At 44.6% G+C, this 19362-nt stretch overlaps 2 protein-coding genes across 2 annotated transcripts; both read right to left on the bottom strand.

Moving 5' to 3' along the window:
• Positions 1-5344: 5344 nt before the first annotated feature.
• On the bottom strand, positions 5345-7409 carry LOC108022179 (luciferin 4-monooxygenase). The gene is made up of 4 exons (XM_017091031.3): positions 7044-7409; positions 6589-6781; positions 6408-6530; positions 5345-6347 (listed from the first exon to the last, which is right to left on the bottom strand). Exons 1-4 carry the CDS (start codon positions 7387-7389, stop codon positions 5372-5374), a joined length of 1638 nt encoding a protein of 545 aa, XP_016946520.1. The 5' UTR covers positions 7390-7409; the 3' UTR covers positions 5345-5371.
• A 240-nt stretch (positions 7410-7649) lies between these two features.
• Positions 7650-9566, bottom strand: LOC108023095 (luciferin 4-monooxygenase). The gene is made up of 4 exons (XM_017092356.3): positions 9190-9566; positions 8930-9128; positions 8746-8865; positions 7650-8686 (listed from the first exon to the last, which is right to left on the bottom strand). Exons 1-4 carry the CDS (start codon positions 9530-9532, stop codon positions 7717-7719), a joined length of 1632 nt encoding a protein of 543 aa, XP_016947845.1. The 5' UTR covers positions 9533-9566; the 3' UTR covers positions 7650-7716.
• Positions 9567-19362: the final 9796 nt, after the last annotated feature.

Below are 19362 nucleotides of genomic sequence, written 5' to 3'. Positions count from 1 at the left end.
CCTCTTCGACTTCGAGAGCCGTAATGCCTTATCAGACGGCCCCGATTGTTTGCCCAACTCGAACTCCAACTCCACCTGGCCTATCTTATCGGGCAGGCCCACAAAGACCCCTCCTTCTGCTTCGCATTCCCGGCATTCCTGTATGCGATTAAAAACCCCGCTGGATGTGATGAGTTTGAGTTCCCCACGCGCTGTGACAAATATTGATTTATGCTTTAAGCTCTCGGCGCTGGCTGGGCTGCATCGCAGGGCTCTGGTTTCGGTTCTGGTTCGGTTCTGGAGCATATCAAATATTTGCTTAAATAAAGCAAAGGCAAGCTTATTTTTCTGCCAGCAAATGAACTAAGCTCCGTCCGGCATTGGCGGGCGGGGCCGGGAACGGGGCATTTGTTTTTCCCTCGCATTGCATGACAAACATGGCAGGAATATTCTATGAAAATTTCGCTCTTTTCACCAGCCTCGGTCCACGGCAGGATAAATGATTTTCCCATCTCCTTCTGATGCCGCTGCTGTGGTCTCTTCCTCATCTTTTTCTCGGCAGACGTAATTTAATGATGAATTCCCTGCTTTACACGGAGAGTAGAATGTGGGAGTTCAAGGCCTGCCCTCCAGAACAAACAGACTTCAAGGAAGTTGCATGTGGGTGATTACTTAGAGTAACTTTTCCTACATTCAGCTAAATAAATCCTACGGGAATATTAAAATTATGTTGGGTAGTTGAAGGTATACTTTACATATTTTTAGGGCACTAAAAGTGTGGTATTTTACAAGTAATAATTAGAAAAGTTACTGATCTTGTTATTTACCATTCAAAATAAATACTTGTAAAATTAACTAATACTTTCCATGACTTAAACATTTTTTTCTTGCCCTGTAGACTTGGCCTAAACGTGGGCGTTGTGGGCGTTCGGTTGCGTGTCTTCAGAAATTATAATCCACACAGAAGGGGAGAAAAAAGCCGGGGCTGAGAGGCAAATGAGAATGGGGCTGAAAGGGGCTGGGGTGGATCTGCCTTTCGTGAATGCTTATTTATATATTTCCTTATCTGCGATGAAAAGTGAACTATTATCCAGTGGGCCCTGACCAAGAAGCGCTCAACTGAGACGCCGGCGGCGTGTGCCAAGGACCTTCTCGGCCCAACCCCTTATCCTGGCACCTATTCCCGCCCTCGTCCTGCGTAGGCGCTGCGAAGCGTGGCCAGACAGACGGCTGGCAGGCGTTAGGACACGCGTCCTTTTTCCCAACTACCATGTACCAGCGACTCCGTTGTTGTGCTCCCGTTCAGGCCAAGAAAGTTTTCCGGTGGTGGGCTTCCTGTCCCAAGGAAATTAAAGCCAGCACAACAGCTGCAGATCCTCACGTCCCTGGGCCTAAGGAAGCATCAGTAAGGAAATGTTGGACTCTTTTTTATTGGTACTGTTTCCCTACAAACTTGTTATTATGCGTCACCTAATATTATACATGGAGTTTGATTGTACTTTTACTGTATTCCATAAATGTAAATAATAAATAATGAAAGTAGTACTTCTAAGTTTTAACTCTTATTATATTTTAAATATTAATTTCCATGAACATTCTTTTAAAAATAGAGCATTTCAGGGTCGGTTTTAATACACATATATTTTTGAAAATGTTTTTCTTTGGCTTATCTAATCCCGGATGTGAACGCGTATTAAATACTTTGAGACGCTGGCTGAGTTTCAAATGCACCTTTTCCATTCAGAACCTTATCAGTCCACTTTTGTCACACCAACACACGAAATTTTGCACGAATTTTGATTCTATTGTGTGAGGGGATAAGTTTTCTGTTTATCTTTTGGGGCCCGCAGCTTTCACATCGGATCCGATTGTAATATTGTGTGTTTTTGCCGTTTTTGGGGATTTTAAAGAGCCCTACAGAAGCCCTCAGCTTCCCAGCCAGCATGTTTCCTTTGTTCCGCTGGTGCACACAGAAAATTGTTTGGCATAGATATTGGAAGAAATAAAAGCAATGAATTTTAAAATATTAAAACCTGTCCCACTCCTTTCTTTTTTGAAGGAACAACTTTTATTAACTGAAAAGCCTTTTCATATAAATAATTGAGATTGTGCAATTTGTATGACCTTTTTTCTACGTGTTGGGGGGTATTTTCGCACATTCCTTGCCATCAATCAAAAGTGCGTGAAATCAAGAATTTATGCCTCATTGGCAGCCGGGGCACGCTCGAGCGCATTGAGCAGATAAAAGCATCAGCCGCAGCAAGTCGACACCGGGAAATCGCATAAAAGTGCCCAATAAAGGGCGGGTAATGTATGCACAGTCGTCCCGGGTCCTGTGGGGGCGGTAGGAGCCTAGACAACCGCAAGGCAACAAAAACACACATTTTATTAACCGACAAACAGGGGCGAGATGTCCCTGACCACGCACAGGACCTTACCCATGGACCACTCTTGGGGGAATCCTGCCCAGTGACCACAAGTCAGATGCACGTGTAGGCCCACCGGTGGGCTGTGGGCGGTGGGCGGACGAGTGGCTCAGGGGGCGTGGCATAAAAAATGCATGGACCTGAAGTTGATTTGAATGTGGCCCATGAGTCGGACCCCAGAGGTGAGCAACCGAGTTAAATATTACCCTGCCACAGACCATTTGCAATGCAATGTCCCAGGCACTCCTGTTGTGGTTTTTCAAGCTGGTGCCACACGTGGCAAGGGCAACGTAAACTAGGCCCTTAGAAATAAAGAAAGTGTAGGTGCGGAGCACTTTACTTTTAAGTACTTAAATATAAAATAAGTTTTAAATCATTTTTTAGCTTGCCAAATCTAATAGATTTAATAAAATCAATAAAGCTAAGTACATTTAGAAGATTAAATATTGTTAATTAAATAATAGAGCTAAGTAAATTAAAAAGAACAAAGCTTGTTAAGATATTGTATCTAGTTTACTATTGTATATATAACAATTTTGTTGTATATTAAAAATTTGGTGACTTTTAAAAACATTTTTTAAGGTAGTTAATATCAGTGGGTGCTATAAGCTGATTAATAAGAATTAATATCAAATGTCTAAATACTTTTATATTGTATACACATTTCCCAATTTAATCAGTTGTAATCTTAATATTATGCATTTTTATCTCAAAGCAGCAGTCAATTAAATCGACATGATAACGAACAAGTTTGTGGCACCAATGAGGGCCTGTGCCCGTGGATTTCCCGACTCCCATAGTCCAGGTGTGCAGTGAGTACCACCGAAAGTAACGGCCCTTTGGACAACTGCTGTGTGGCACTAATAGTTGCCACCACTATGAGCTGGGCAAACATTTCAACCCTCCGAGGCAGGAGGCGAAATCAACGCACGGCAGATGTGCGAGTTCAGCGATCGAGGAGCGAGAAGCGAGGAGCGAGCTGCGGGGCACAGGACATGTTTCGTGGCGCAGGACACATGCGGGATATCCCTTTTGTAGATCCACCCCTGGATACCGCCGAAATGTTTGTTTGATTACTAGCCAGCGTGGACGCGGAGCAAACTTCTCTGCACTTCGAGCTCGGTTGGGTTGAGTGGGTTCGGTCGGTGCTGTTATTGTTGCACTTTCAGTACAGTATTGTTGGCGTTATGGCAGCTCTTGTGTTTGCATAATTCCATATGCTGCGCATTTCCTTGATGAAAATTTAAAGCATAAATTGTTGCCTTTGTTTCCTGGAAATATTTGCCGAATGCAAAGAGCAAATAAAACGGGCACAATATTACCACGTGTGTATATAGTATATTTATTATATTTACCTGCTGGTCAAATGCATTGGCATAGCAAAATAGTTTGGAGAAAAGCATTTAAGAGATAAAAACTCAGCTTGGCATTAGAATGCACATTTTTGTTTCGAGAAATTTGTCTATTCTGTGAGCCTTAAAATTGTAATTTCATGAAGATTGGCAATTTGCAATTGAATTTTTACTAACTCACTTGTGGCCACAATGGCATAAAAATCGCTATGCCAAATAGCTTGTATAGCAAAAACCAAAATATGTTTGCAATCACAAGGAAGTGAAAGCTTTCAGTTGCAGCGCTAACAATTTTTTCATTCATTTCAGAGTGATTTTTAAGTTAAGTTGTTTTTATAAGAGAATACAATAAGAAGTAATTGTTTTATTTGCCAACGAGTATTATACTTTTAGACCGAAAAGAAAGAATTTCATATATTTGTTTGATTTCAACAATGGGCAATTAGTTTATTAATGGTTAAGAAATGGGAAAATTCTTGTCGAGGCTTAATTTAGCTTTTTCTTTTGCCTTTGCTCTTATTTTTAAAATTTGGACATAGGGAGCTGGAGTTTAATTTATTTAAAATGTTTTCGTGTGGCTGGAGAAATTCCAGAAGAAGCGGCACCTTCGAAACCAGGAAGTGAAAGAGGCTTAAGGACCGGGATGTTGACCTCCTTCGGTTTATCCCCTAAGCGGAAATTGTTAAGCAACTCACTCGCCTTCGGCGCGTCCATTCACTTACCCATTCACTCATTCATTCACTCACTCACCGGCTTAGTCCTGCCTTGATTCATTCACTTATTCGTTGGTCATGCAAATCCCTGGCACACAAATTTACACCTTGGGTGCAGTTTGCAAAGCCCCGGGATAATCCGCATTAGTTGCAGAATGCAGACGGCCACAGATACGGATGCGGAATGAGACCGGGCCAGGACCAGAACCCAGCAGATCCTAGAGAACCATGTGGCTATAGGGCTTAGTTTCCCCCGCCCTGCTAACTGGTGCCATTACGCTATTTGCACTGCCCTCGTGTTGAAGGAAGGGGAAAGGCAAATTGAATCGTGTTTTGTCGAGCATTTCATTCCGGAATTTGTCAAATGTCGAAATTGTGCAGACTGGCCGGGATCACATCCTAAAAGTCCTAAAAACCCCAAACAGAAACAGAAACCAATAAAATATGTATGTTTTGTCCATCACCCAGTGCCCATCGGCCCCTGCATATTGCAATTTTAATTTTTCAATTCATTTTATGTAGAATATCTGTCCGAGTCGATGTTTTTGCGCCCCCGCAACTGGAGTCGGAGCCGCAGGGGTGCCACAAATAACAAATTGCTTGTCATTGGCATCGCCAATGGGGATTCCAAGCCCCAAACCCCTTCCCCAAACTACCAAGAAGTCGAAGTCGACCCCTTCCTGCAAAGGCCTCAGACAGGGCTTTTACAATTTGAATCTCGATTAGAATTCATTGGGTTGCCGGCATTAGTTAGCCATCAGCCCCAAAGCTCGCACAGTGGATCGAAGTTGGGGTAAAAGCAATCGAACTGGAAAAACTATTAAGAGATTCTGCTGACCAATTTGCAGTTTTGCTGTAAAATTAGCCTTTCTAATACTTGAAAAGATGTTAAAAATATTTTTTATTGGGCCTCAATTTGGAGCTGTTGAAGGAGACTCAGAACCTTTCGCCTCTGCAGCTTGTCATTGGGTGTTTTTGGCAGACTGTCGATGAAGTACACACCTCCTCGAATGTGGTAGGCTCCGCTTAAGTGCCGCTCTACTATACTCCGGATGTGATCCCCGGTCAGTCGGTCACCCTCCGGACTTTTAGTTCGGACCACGGCGCAGGCAGTGAGATTGGTGGTCACCTCGTCGGGAATCCCAAAGACACAGGCCTCACTCACGCCCGGCAACCTCAGGATGAACTCCTCGATCTGTTCGGGGTAGATCTGGAAGTTGTTGAACTTGAAGACATCGGTGTCACGTGTCTGGATGTACAGGTGGCCCTCGCTGTCCAGGTAGCCAATGTCCCCGGTGCGAAACCACATGCCATCCGAGCTGAGGGCTCTCCTGGTGGCCTCCGGATTTCGGTAATAGCCCTCCCACTTGTATCGCAATCGGGCGTAGACGATGCCCACCTCGTTAATGCCCAGTGGCATCTTCAGTTTGTCCAGAACTCGCAGTTCCACGTTCCTCATCACCTTGCCCTCGCAGCCCACTGGGCCTCCCACATTTTTGCTCAGGCCCCCCATCTCAGAGAGTCCGTAGCCCACTATGAACCTCTGGCTGCCTATCAACTCGTACATTCTGCGAGACACCGCCTTACACACCTTGGAGCCAGCGCCAATCAGAACCCGAATGGATTGAAGCTGGGCCTTCAGTTCCATCACGTCACTGTCACACTTCGAGAGCAGGGCAATCTGGTGGGAGGCCAGGAACAGGAAGGTCACCTTGTGACTCGCCACCAGCTGGAGGAGGTACTCCACGCTATAGGGCCGGTTGGTTATGATCCGGCGACAGCCGTTGAGGAGGGAGGCCAGCAGAATAATGGTGCCCGATATCCAGTAGAGCGGACTGAACGACAGCAGCACACTATCTCTGGTGTAGGTGTTCGGGCTGCAGTGGGACAACATAATATAGAAATATGTAAGGATTAAGTATCCTTTTATCACTTACTTTTTGCAATTACCCAGTAGGCTGCGATGCGATCGGGTCACGCCCTTTGGCATCCCCGTAGTTCCCGAGGAACACACAATAAATGCCGTGTGATCGCCGTGCAGTTTGGGACAGGGTACATACCTAAAAAAAGAGATCTTTGTCAGAAAGGAATTTTATCTTAAAGGATATTATCACTTACGCAGCAGCCGTAATGCGCTCATCTTCATTGAGCAGCTCGTAGATATCTGACACCCCATCAATTTGTCCATTCACAAGATAAATCCTGGCGGGACTGATTAATCTCTCATTAACCGACTTAATTACGGAATAGTTCTCCACATCGCAAAAGATTACCTTGGGCTCGGTAATGTCATACATGTACTTGACAGTCTCTGCAAGGAAAAGTAAATAAATATGTGAGAACATTACAGATTAACGAAGTGATTTAAATACGTTGCAATCAAGAACATTATATATAAGAAAAGAGAAAAGTAGAAGAAACGTTGTTCCTTGCCTTAAAGAAAGAAAGAACGTTAAGTCACTATGACTTGCAGATATACGCTACTCATTATCTAAATCACAATAAGAATACTTTCCCCAACTTTTGATCAAGGTACTCTAAACCCCTTAGCGTATCTGTTTCACTTCTCTTACCGTCTGTAAACTCCGGATGCAGTGGGTTGATGGGGATACCCCGGAGCAGGGCAGCGATCACCACGCTGGTGAGGTAGGTGGAGTTGTTCGCCGAGATGCCAATGACATCGCCCCTCCGTAATCCCAACCTCTTGAAGGCCTGCGCTATGCGGGCACTCTGCTGAGCCAGCTGTCCTCCGGTGAGCTCCTGACCCGTGGGATCGCAGTGCTGCATCACCTGATCGGCGTTGATCTGGAGCACGCGCATGATCACCTCGCCCAGGGTCATCTCCGGACCGTAGAAGTCCTTGCCCCGCGGGCCGAACCAGGTCCGCGACGCAGCATCGTAGTGCACCTCGCAGCTCATTGTGCTTGCCCACGACTGACAATCGAATAAGTGCTTTATTGCGTCTCATTTGGGCTTTATATGACTCCCGGAGTCCGGGAAACAAAGTGGAGCTGTTAATTAGTCGGACACGCCAGTGTCAACTAAAATAGATGCTGATTTACTCATTGGCAAGTCGGTCCCGCTTCTGAATCGCGCTAATCAAAACCGCCACTCCACCAGACATGGCAGATATGGAATCTTTTCAATGCCTTTTACAGCTCTTCGAATGATTCACAGTGTTTACTTTCATAACGCACAATCTCAAACAGCTGACATTTATTTAAAAAGCCATTCGAAGAGATTATCTCACAGATGGGTGGTGGCCTCACTCAACTCTGGCCAGATCCTCCTGCGCTGAACCTTTTTGTTCTGCGTCTTCGGGAGACTGTCCACGAAGAAGACTCCACCGCGTATGTGGAAGGCCTCGCTCAGGTGCTGCTCCACAATGGCCTTTACATCCGCCTCGGTGAGCTGCGCACCCACTTCGTCCTGATCCCGGACCACGGCACAGGCTGTGAGATTGGTGGACACCTCATCGGGAATAGCGAACACCGCCACTTCATGGACTCCGGGCAGATGAAGTATTACGTCCTCGATTTGCTTGGGGTAGATGGGAAAGTGGTTGTACTTGAAGACATCCGTGTCACGGGTCTGGTAGTGCAGACATCCATTGTCATCGAAGTACCCCTGATCTCCAGTAAGAAGCCACTTGCCGTCGGGCGTAACAGTGGCCTGGGTGTCCTGGGGATTGTGATAGTAGCCGCCCCAGCGAAGGTTTAGTCTCACCAGGATCTGACCCGTCTGATTGGGACCCAGGGTCTGACCATGTGCATCTACCAGACGCACTTGAACATTGCGCAGCAGCTTGCCCTCACTGCCCAGCGGTCCTCCCACATTCTTGGAGATCCCCCCAATCTCGGTCAGGCCGTACAGCACGGCAAACCTGTCGGCACCCAGAAGCTCGTACAACTGCCGCCAGATGCCCAGAGGAACCTTCGATCCACTGCACACAAAGGACTGGACGGACTGCATCCTGGCAGCCAGCTCCTCTCTCTGGGGACTCTTGGCCAACAGGGCCATTTGGTGGGGCACAGTCAGCACGAAGGTCACCTGGTGACGCTCCACCAGATCGGCAAAGTACTCCACGCTAAAAGGACGATTGGTGATGATCCTGCGACATCCATTGACCAGCGAGGCGAGCAGGGTGAAGATGCAACTGATCCAGTAGAGAGGACTGATGCAGAACAGCACTGTCTCCGAGGTGAACAACTGAGGGCTGTTTAACATACATTGGGGTTTTATTTCCTAAAGGAAGTAACCCAAGTATATACTTACATTTTGGCGCTGTTCAGGAGACTGCGATGCGAACGGGTTACGCCCTTGGGCAAACCGGTTACTCCCGAGGAGGTGATGATGAAGGCCGTGTCGTCGCCACTCAAATGCGGGCAGGCAAAGCTGGAAGATCGGAACTAGCTTAAGGGGTCTTATTTCAAGGGTCCTCGGTGATAGATCTACCTACAGCGTTTTCTCGTCGTATCCAATGCAACCCTCTGCCAGCAGATCCCTAATATTTCGCACTCCTGGAAGAGTTCCCGTGAGCAGGATGATCTCCGTCTTGAACTTGAGGCTGCTCTTGACCGCGCTCAAGGTCTGGTAGTTGTCCAGGTCACAGAATATCACCTTGGGCTTGGTGATCTCGTACATATAGGCGGTGGTTTCTGGTGTTTTAATTGTATATGTTATACGGTTATGTAACAAAGGCCGCAATATAGATATTACCTGGGTCAAAGTCGGGGTGGAGTGGATTGATGGGTGTTCCATTAAGCAATGCTGCGATTACCACTTCCGTGAGATACGTGGTGTTCTTGGCCGAGATCCCCACCACATCTCCCCGCTGCAACTTTAATTTTTGGAAGGCATGGGCCAACCGGCGACTTTGCTCCAACAACTGACCTCCAGTGAGCTCCTCGCCCGTGGGATCGAACACCTGCATGACCTTGTCCGAATAGAGACGCAGTATGATCAGGGCCACCTCGCCCAGGGTCATATCAGGTCCATAGTACTCCTTGTCCTTGGGCCCCGACCAGATCTTTTCGAAGCTGTCGTACTTGGTGGCCGCCATTCTCGATTTCAGTGAGCCGCTCGGTGGGACAAAACAAACATGAACTGAGATTCGGAGAGTGTGCTCCGGCCCATATATATAGGGCAGCTCACCAAGCTCGCCTGAAAGGTGTCAGAACTAGATGAGCGATCTGCTAATTAGTGCAACACGTTCTCTATACTATTACCCATACCGTATGCATATGTATAGCTTCTGAAAAACTTAGAGCGACAGTTGGCTGCGGCAAATTTGCTTAAATAATGACATTGATACGAAGGGAATGTCATATGGGCTATATAAAGTCTAACAAGCTTAAAACACCATAAGAAGGGAGGTTTTTTAAGATAACAGTCGAGAAAGGTCTTGACAGGGGGATCAACTTCTTAAAGCCCTAACATCTCACTTTATAATAGGGTTTATAATCTTTCCATCTTTAGATTCATCTTATATTTAAAGACTTAATATAAACTTATATTATATTATAATTCTAGACAAATAAGTCTTTGGTTTGTAACTTGAAAGAAAAGTTTCTGCAGGATTAGATGGTATGTACGCTTTTCTTAATCTAGATATCTAAAATAATAAAATATAATAATAATTTGCTGCCACTTTATGAAGTTCCCAACCACTGTGCCAGGTGCGATCCGGTCCATGCCCACTGCCTGGCAATTGCATAATTTCTCCGATTAAACTTTTGAGCTCCATTCACTTCGTCCCAACCTTCTCCGTTTCCCGACGGTTTCTCTTCCCTAGCCCGCCCCTGCGGCTGTGCCCACGTGCCAGGATTCCTGGTCCTTGTTGCGTCGGTCCGCAGCACCAGAAGGATATATAACTGGTATGCTCAACCGCAGAGAGATAGAGTCGCATCCTTGATGGGCACACGCTTCATTTGCGTGCTTAGTTAGGAAATCAAGCGTATGGCTGCGGGACAAGTGGGCTGGGACGGGGGCTCCGGGCGGAACTTAAAATGCAAGGTGCATCCAGCTGGTTGGGTGGTGGCTTAAACTTCCATTCCGTGGCCGGGGCGAAAAGTTGCTCAACGGAAGTTCGGGGGCGGAGTGGTAGGGGGCGTGCCGCAGAGATAGTTCCCCGGACTGAGTGAAAAGCCCGGATTAGCCTCGCCCCCGCTGATTCATTGATTTTACTTAAACTCTCTTGTGATGCAAAGACTAAACTTAATTAATTACGCGGTCGGCAGGAATGTGCAACAAACTAGGCGGCTGGCAAAGTGGCCGCGAAGTCTGATCAGCGGCTAATAAAAGTTTCTAGCAACTTTTTCATAGCCTCTTTACGACCTGGACTCGTCTTGGGAGCACAAAACAGGGCGGCTGCAAACAACTCGGGCCACATTTAACTAACTTCAAATCTCGGCAATTAACTGAAAGTCACCAACTAGGCAACTAGAGACTTGGCAAATGTAATCAGGCCCAACATTATAATTAACCGCGAAATGCAGTTGCGGGCTCTTTCGCCACCCACAGGCCCCCAAACAACCTACAAACTCCCGCTGGCCGTCTATTAAAACTTTTACGACAAGTAGGCGAAAAAAAATTACTTAATTAAAATGATTGACTAAACAGAAAAGTTTGTGCGAAATCATTTTTGCTTTTTTTCCGCCCTCTTAGTTAGCTGGGCATACTTTTCCGGAACAATAGTTTCTTCCGGTTGTGGTGCGCTTTGTGTATACAGAACGTACATCTGGCCCTCTCGCTCGCACAGTAGCCCTTGCTCTTTTGCGCTTATTTATTGTTTGCCTTTTGCCGGGGGCTGTGAAATTTTTTCTGTAGGAAATGTTCGTGGTGGGGGCCTCTCCGCAAAAACCTAAGAGATGCGACAGCAGCTTGTTGTTCATCTAACAAATTAACGAACGCCTCGAGTGCTGTTGCGTGATACCCCCTCTCTTTCGCTCGGCGTCGCCCCGTCTCTTTCCATTCCTTTTCGACTGGGGCAGAAAACTTTGAAGTGTTAATGAATTGGGCGGGAAAAAAAGGGGGGCCGAGATGGCCAGTGTAATGACCGTTGGCCGCTTTTGTGGTCAATTTTCTGGTAATTGAAATTATGATTTAATTTAATTTGCCGCAAAAGTGTTGACAGTTAGATAAGAATCAGAAAAGTAAGAGATGCGGAGAGGAGCGGGAAAACCCAGATGAAAAGGAAGTTAGTTTGATATCCTTGGGGCACCTTACCATTTCTGGCAATTGTGATTATAAAATTTAAAGCTAATTGATTTACATTTAAAATTTAAAATATATTAGCAAATTTCTTAAGCATTAAATGTCTTAAAAGAAAATCGTAATAAGGGAGAGGAAGGAAATTAACATATGGAACTTATTTGCCCGTAGGCACAGCTTAATTTATGCACGACACCTAAATAAGTCCTTTTGTAAGTAAATTAAAATAGCTTTTAAAAGGGCGATGGCTAATGAGGAGAAAAACACATTTAAACGAAGTATCTTGTTTCCCTTAAATCCAGACCCTACCCTCTTAGAGCGTGTAATTAAATTAATTACCTCTAAATACCTTTTAGTATCGAATGTATGCAAATTGCAGATGATTCGAGGACAAACTGAATAATTCAAATGAGATTCTGCAACGTGGCATTTAATAATTCACAAGTGAGAGATGTCTTTTAGGCGTCATTACAAATCGTTACAACACTAATAATCCGTCCAAATGACTCATTAACAATTAATTAGAGGGCCTTATAGGCGCTCACCAGTGTTTGTGTCAGACACACACACGTGCATAATGAATGTCCTGGAAAGCGGAGGTCCTATTTTACTGCAGTTTCAAAACTGGCGTCGTGTGTTTGATTGTCTGTGTGTCGGCCAATTACGCACTCGATTCGAAAGCGTTTTCGCTTTGGGCCCAAATCGTTGCAAGGGGGCGGGGGGCAGTTGCCCCAGAAAGGGGCGTGGCGGGGCCAACACTTAACCCTGAGGAAACTGCGCATCTGCTTAATGGAGCCAAATGAGAGGATGGGTTGTCTCCAAGTGCATGTGTGCGTTAGTGGAAAAGGACTCGGTCCCCGATGGCCCATAAAAAGCATTTAATTTAAGCGCTGTTCTAATGCCTTTGATGGTAATAGAAGATAATACTGAGAGCTGCTATTATGTGTTTTAGTTGGTCTATTTGATCAGCTCATCATAAGCCGCTGTTCTTATCCCCAAAGCACTGATTTGGTTCTTAAATTGGTGTTTTACATTTAATTGGATTATATTTCTTAAGCTATTTTTCTTGTTTTCTTAGTAACAGTACTTAAACTCAAAATGTTACTTTATTGATTCTTAAACATTTCCTTAAGTGGCATATTTGCCTTATTCTGGGAATTATTATTACCTTTTCCACTTTTAAACACCTATTTACCATAATACTGATATATTTCATTATCTCCGTATAATTTTAGTAGCTCACAGCTGCTCCAAAGATTGCCTTTGCACTTACCACTCACCGGGACCTTCATGTTATCACTACTTGAAACACCTTCCAATTGTTTAAAGCTTTCTTTTACTTTTGCAATTTTAATTTCACTTCCCGAAACACTCCGGAACTTGCCTTAACTACTGATTTTTCACTCGCTTTAACGCCTCATCCCGCCCATTATGCGATTCGCACCTGCTCACTGCTGCCCCAGCGACGCAAAATGAGTTGCCAAAAAATTTTAATTAGAAAATTCGCACATATGCACCTAATGTGCCCATTAACGATGGCACGGAAGTGAGGGGCTGGAGGATGGGCGGTGCCAGGAAATCGCCATTTCCGATTAGGCTCCTGCTTCTGCTCCTTCGCCTCCCTAGGATCACCGTGCTATTGTTGCCCGGCCACTGTGGATGTGCCAAATGTGCCTGGGCCATCGACAAAAGCCATTCACATTTGTCGCCGCTTTTTGAATTGCAACTGTGTAAGTGGCCCACAGCTATGTTCAAAATTCTAGTGGATGGAAATTAAAAATATTTAAAGGCCAAAGACTTAAGATTCCAGCGACCCTTCTTTTTTAAATATTAATTTTAGTATTATATACTAGCTTTAATTTGTCAAAATAAAATAAATAAAAAAAATTATTTTCCAAAAATTTGGTTTGAAAAAATGGGTGCCTCGAAAAATTCAAGCTGTACATTATCTCTATATATACACGATTCTTGAATTTGTATTTTTTTCATCAGGATCACTAGCTGAGACATCCCAAAATTGTTCAAATCTGAAGATTCATGTGCAATCTCGGAAACAGCCGATTTGCTGCATGTATATCTCCATCTCCCTCGCTCTTTCTTAAGTTTGATTAAAAATGTATTGAAAAGGTTCAATTCTTATATTTGGAAACCCAAACACGCTACTATTATAACAAACACGCCTGTGCGGACGTGTGACAGAACACTAGGACAGGTAGGTGAGTACACGCGTCCGTCGTAGCCAATTAAAATGTTCATTTTGGCTGATTTTCTTTGTTTTGTAAGGCTTGCTTGCTGCCTCTTGATGGCTTATAATTGCTTATTAACTCGACAACGGGGCACCCGCAAAAAATTGCAATTTAATTACAGAGCATTGGAATTTTAATCAAATTGCTCAAGATTCTGGCATACTTTTGTGGGCCAGATCTTGATTGTTTTGTTTTATTTGTATCTTTCATCTGGCTTAATTCGAGTTAGATTTCTATTTTTGGACTCGTTCCGGGCCAATTGAGCTGACAACGAAAGCACTTTGCCGGCTATTTAAGCCAACAGTCAGACGAGCAAAACAAAACTTTAATTTACTTGCGGTTCCACTTGGTTTTCGCCTGGCTACCTCTGACTCTTTTCAGCTCTGGCTGTGCAGCACATAAAACATAATAAAAGCAAATACAGCAGAAGCAGTAGGGCAGAGATAAAAAAAAATTAATTTTCCGCAAACTAAAACCTTAGAAAATTTATGCTCTGCCTGCATAAACAAAGGAACATAGCGTAGGGCAAAGGGCAAGAAACAAAAAACAAGCAACAATTCAATTCATTGGCTGCACAAGATGCAGACATGGACGTGGTCAAAACGCACTGCTGACCGGAGGACAAACTTTCTGCCGGGCAGGATAAAAAAGGTGGAGAGAGTGGAGAAAGCCTGGCCAAGCAAGGCGGAGTCCTGGTGGCCAAGAGCAATTCCTGCGCTCTGAAGACGACGCTGCAGCTAACCGCAGGCATTCAATTCAACTAGAAAATACAACTTTGCTGCTCCTCCTGCTTCTGCTGATGCTTTTGGTCCTGGTGCTGCTGCGTTTTTATTAGCTCAGACACAATGCAAAAAGCCTCTGACTGCCAGGACCTGCGTATAAATAATGAATACAGAGCAGCAGCAACAACTCGACTGGCAACATCCTTACGCAGCATTAACAGCCAAAGAAAAATACTGCGAAAGTAATTCTCCCGGCTGAAAAAAGAAGCACACAAAAACAGGAAGAGCCGGGAATGACTTGGACTTGCGGGGTCGAAGCTGTTTGTATCCTTACCATGGTTTCCGACTATTATTATTTGGAGATATAGAATTTACAGAAAACGGGTTTCTTTACCAGCAAAATCTTGAATAAAAATAGTAAAATAAAATACAAATGGTTGAATGTACATTATGTTTAAAGTAAATGCGAGATATAGCACGCTTTTTTTCAAATTTGTTTGCTTAATGAAAAATTCAATTTCGAAGTTCTAGTAGTAGGACTACCTTCAGCCAAAAAGTAAGTTAACCACCAGAGATCTCTTTAGCTTAGAATTTCCAGGGTAGGCGGTGAAAAAACGCATTTAAAGTTGCCCAAGCAATTGGAGCGAAGCGAGAAAGTTTTTACTACTGCTGCTGTCAGTGGGTTAAGTGCACACACCGATACACCCACGTCCTGCAGCATCCTGCCACACACACAGACACCGCTGCACAGAGTCATGCAGCAAATTCGATCCATTGGAACCTTCATTAATCAGGCAGTGGCAAATTGCAACTAAGGACTTCCACTGCCATCCGTTCGCTTCGTTTAGGCATTCCAAATTATGCAGTATTTTCGCAAGAAATTTAAGACAAATGTTGATCTAAATTGAAATTCTAATTTGTGAATCTGTTGAAGAATCTGGATTTTTATTTACGAGAAGGAAAATTTATTTTACATTCCTTTTTTGCAGATATTCAATACGTAATAGACTTTTTCCCAGCATTTCTTACCACATTAAAACACACGTGCTGAGTCGCGTCCTTGAAATAAGAAACGCCCGGTCTCTTTTAAATACCTGTGTTTTTAAGCGTTTGATTCCTTGGCAAGCTGGCGAGGTGGGATTGTGGAGTTCGGTGGGTGAGTGGCTGGGGAAAATGTCACAGTCGCGTCGCCCAGAGTGTCCTTGTCGGTCTGACGTCCTTGCGTGAGTCGCATGTGCGCAATGTCCTTGCGCCCGCCAACGAGTTATAGCTCCCTCCTGCCCGCCCAGCACCACCCACCTGCAAATCCTCCCACATCCTTCGTGTGTGTGGGTGCTGCAATTTATTTTGCGCTCTACTGCTCGACGACGACTGCGTTCTACTCCTGATGTAATTAGCGAAGTTTACCGTTGTGTATTTTTATAATACTAGTTCCCCGCTCCGGACCCCGCCCCCAGGCTAACAAATTGAGCGCTCGAAGGAGGATTTACTTTCATTAGCGTTTGATTAACGCTTCTAATTCCGCTCGGAGTTATAGCTCATTCCTCTCTGAGGATATATGAATATGCATGGGTAGTGCTGGGAAAGATGGCTACCTCTTATTGAAAAAATAATACCTAAATAGCGTTTTTGTGGTTAGAATAAAATTACTATTATAAGTATTATTACTATTATAAGTATATATTAAATTGGCTATTAAGTAGGTCAGATTAAGTAAGAACTATACTTTTCTTTGCCTGAAAGAGTGGATCTAAAAATTAAAGATAAAAATAAACATTATTTAATCGATGCGAAGTGAAATCCTAATGATTCTCCTGTCTAAATTAATCAAAACATTTAGTTTAGCAAAGAGAAAGGGTACTCGAAAAAGGACCAAAAAGGAAGCCACATATTGGGGCCCAAAAAACCTGCCCATCACTGTTGGCTTGTTTTCTGGCCCCGGCAGTGAGTGGAAAATTGTATGTCAATTGAATGGCCAGAAATCACTGTTTAAATTTGCATGCATTTGCAAGGGCAATCGGGCCAAAGGACAGAGGACGCAGGACGCAGGACGCAGGACGACGGACCGGCGGATGCAGGTCAGCGGGATAACAAGGAGCGGCTCTAAGAACCGGTAACTACAACGGCAGAGACTATGGCACTGGCCACCGGCAACGGTTAACGCGCAGTTGCCGCATGCATAAAACATAAGGATAACGAACGGGCACCGGCACCACACCCACACACAGACACAATCACGGACAAGGACAAAAACAGGGACAGGTTGCAGATACAGGACCTGCCGGAGGCATTGTATAATTAAAATTGCATTCAGATGCAAATGCAAATGCGAGTGTAAGCTACAAGAGCGTAAGGCGAGCGCTTGCAGATTAGACAACTTCCTCGTCCTCGTCCTGGCCGCTCCATTCATTCATGAAGCAGCACCAAGGATGCTGGGCTCAGGATCCAGGAACCTCAGTTTCGGCAATCCTATTAGCCGTGCGTCGGCCACGATCAATAGGCCATGAGGAACACATTAGGACCCCTGGATTTACACGGACTTTGGCCAGTTTAGTGCAGTAAAGTCCGGGCCAATTGTGTGTGGCTAAGACTGTGTGTGCATCCTGCGCATCCCTGCTACCTGATGAACTTCCGCCTCCTTGCCCTGAAGCCAGTGCAATTCGAGCAGCCCGCATGGCTGGCGTGCCTCCTGAAATATTTCCATTTATGTGAAATAACTTCCAGCTGGGATATTGAAATGCTTTTTATGCCACGCAAATCCCCGGCTAAGCGGCACATGCCAGGCATTTGCATGAATATCCATTGATGCCGGGCATATTTTCCAAGTTCATTGCATTTTCGCACCTCGGATTAAGCCACCAGCCAGAAGGGGTGCGGCCAAGAACCAGTGGGTTACCTCTTTTTCACCGACTTTTCCGCCTTTCCCACCTCTTGGCCCCGGGGCGGATTAATGCACACGTGTCCCCGCAACAGGTAACAATTGTTGCACTGCCCGCAGGTCGTGTGCCGCTCAACTTGGCCGGGCACGCGCTCCTCCGCCAGGTGACTACTTCCACTTGGCCAGGCCTGGGGGAGGGGGACCATGTCAAATGCGGGCCAGGAGCAGGGCGACACACGTGCCCCTCTAATTGAAATGCAATGCGAGTGCTCCACACTGAGAAAGACGGGCACACGTATTCAGTCAAGAGGCCTATAAAGTATTTTACATCTTTGATACCTATCTTTTTAAAAAAAAAATGAGCTAAGAATTTAAATTAACTTGCATTTCTAAAGAAATCCTTTTTATTTTTAAAACCCTTAAACAAAGTAAAGTTAAAAAGTAACATTTTTGTAGAAATTAAATTTTATAAAGTTCTTAAAACATGATGTTTATTTGTATTTATTAATGATATTTATCCTGTATTTGTGTGATCAATTTTAGCGGGCAGCTTATCACTGTTTTCGTCCGATCGTTGCTCTGCACTGTTTGTGTGGCGGCAGAGAACAAGCAGAGCTATTTCTGATAACCACAGAATGGGAAGCTGCTGAACCCTAATTTCAAATAAAATAAACGAACCTACGATTAAATGTAGAAATATGTTTTAATATTTAAGCAAAAGAAACCAGACTCCTTTACTTGCGGTAAACCAAGAGTTTTAATATTTTTCAAGTGGAGAAAACCGCATATATGTGGGCTAGTCGGGAGTCAACTAAAGTGCTCAGCTGGCCCAGCAGATGGAGTACTCCGCAAGCCACAAATAATAATGCGATTAGATTTGACAAATCCAATTCCCATGACACCCGCTGGAGCCACATTAATGAACTGCAAATATTTGTCCTGTTCCTTTGTCCTTGCGACTCCTAAAAACCATTCCTCGTCGCGTGGCACGTGGCTTGCGTTTCAATATTTGCATGTAAATTTAAGCTCGTCCAATCGAGTGCAACAAATCGCAGCTCAACAGCATATCATACTTTGCATATTAATGCCACCAGCAGAGAGGGATATTCCCGGCGAGTGGTGAGTGCCGAATGGCGACTGGCGATGTCGTCCTGGAGGGCGAAAGCACTCCACGGTGGATCCACCGCAGCGGATCGGAATGTCACAGCCACCGGCACGGTGGCAGAAATTACCAATCAAGTCGCGATTAATTAACTGGTTGCCAAGTAGGAGGTGAGTCCTTGATGGATTTTTGTTCAGGATGCAAAACAGAGCTTTGGAATGACAGTCGGAGAAGAAAAAATATTTCTGAGTTCGCTACATGTGCTTATGTTACACATATCCTTAAAGGGGAAGTTCTAATAATGCACTTAATATTATAAAAATTGTATAAATTGAATATTCCTAATTCTTTTCCAAATAATTATTGAGCTAGTGTTTCCACTGTGAACCGCCAAGGGCAACTGCAAAGCGAATGGCAAAGCATCAGCTCCAGAGCAAACGCTGCAAATGAAAGAAGGAAAATTATTTGTTTTCCTCATTGAAAATCGCGCAGAGTCTGCTCTGCGAAAAAATAGTGCACTAGAAAAAATGAGAGAATAGCTGGGTAAAATGTAAATGAAATTGTGTTGGGATTGGAAATGGTAATCGTGGAGTGGGAAAGGCCAAGATAGCGAATTGATTGGCGCGGATTCAAGGAAACGCAACTTTGCTAAAGTGAAATTTCAATGAGTTTGTGGCCCAGCGGATTTTAATCGCCCTCTGCTGGCAAAGCATAAAAAGCATGCAGAATCTC

Source organism: Drosophila biarmipes, chromosome 2R, assembly GCF_025231255.1.
Source record: "Drosophila biarmipes strain raj3 chromosome 2R, RU_DBia_V1.1, whole genome shotgun sequence".
NCBI classification, from domain to species: domain Eukaryota; kingdom Metazoa; phylum Arthropoda; class Insecta; order Diptera; family Drosophilidae; genus Drosophila; species Drosophila biarmipes.
The sequence above is the reverse complement of the archived record's forward strand: the minus strand, read 5'-3'. Positions and strand labels throughout refer to the sequence as shown.

Excerpts from the sequence above, each read along its gene's own strand:
- LOC108023095 (XM_017092356.3), bottom strand. The coding sequence starts at position 9,532 with ATGGCGGCCACCAAGTACGACAGCTTCGAAAAGATCTGGTCGGGGCCC. Across the intron at positions 9,129-9,189 it reads CCACCCCGACTTTGACCCAG|AAACCACCGCCTATATGTAC; the intron begins GTAATATCTATA and ends TTAAAACACCAG. Across the intron at positions 8,687-8,745 it reads CTCCTGAACAGCGCCAAAAT|CCCTCAGTTGTTCACCTCGG; the intron begins GTAAGTATATAC and ends TATGTTAAACAG.
- LOC108022179 (XM_017091031.3), bottom strand. The coding sequence starts at position 7,389 with ATGAGCTGCGAGGTGCACTACGATGCTGCGTCGCGGACCTGGTTCGGC. Across the intron at positions 6,782-7,043 it reads GCATCCGGAGTTTACAGACG|AGACTGTCAAGTACATGTAT; the intron begins GTAAGAGAAGTG and ends TTTTCCTTGCAG. Across the intron at positions 6,531-6,588 it reads GAGCGCATTACGGCTGCTGC|GTATGTACCCTGTCCCAAAC; the intron begins GTAAGTGATAAT and ends CTCTTTTTTTAG.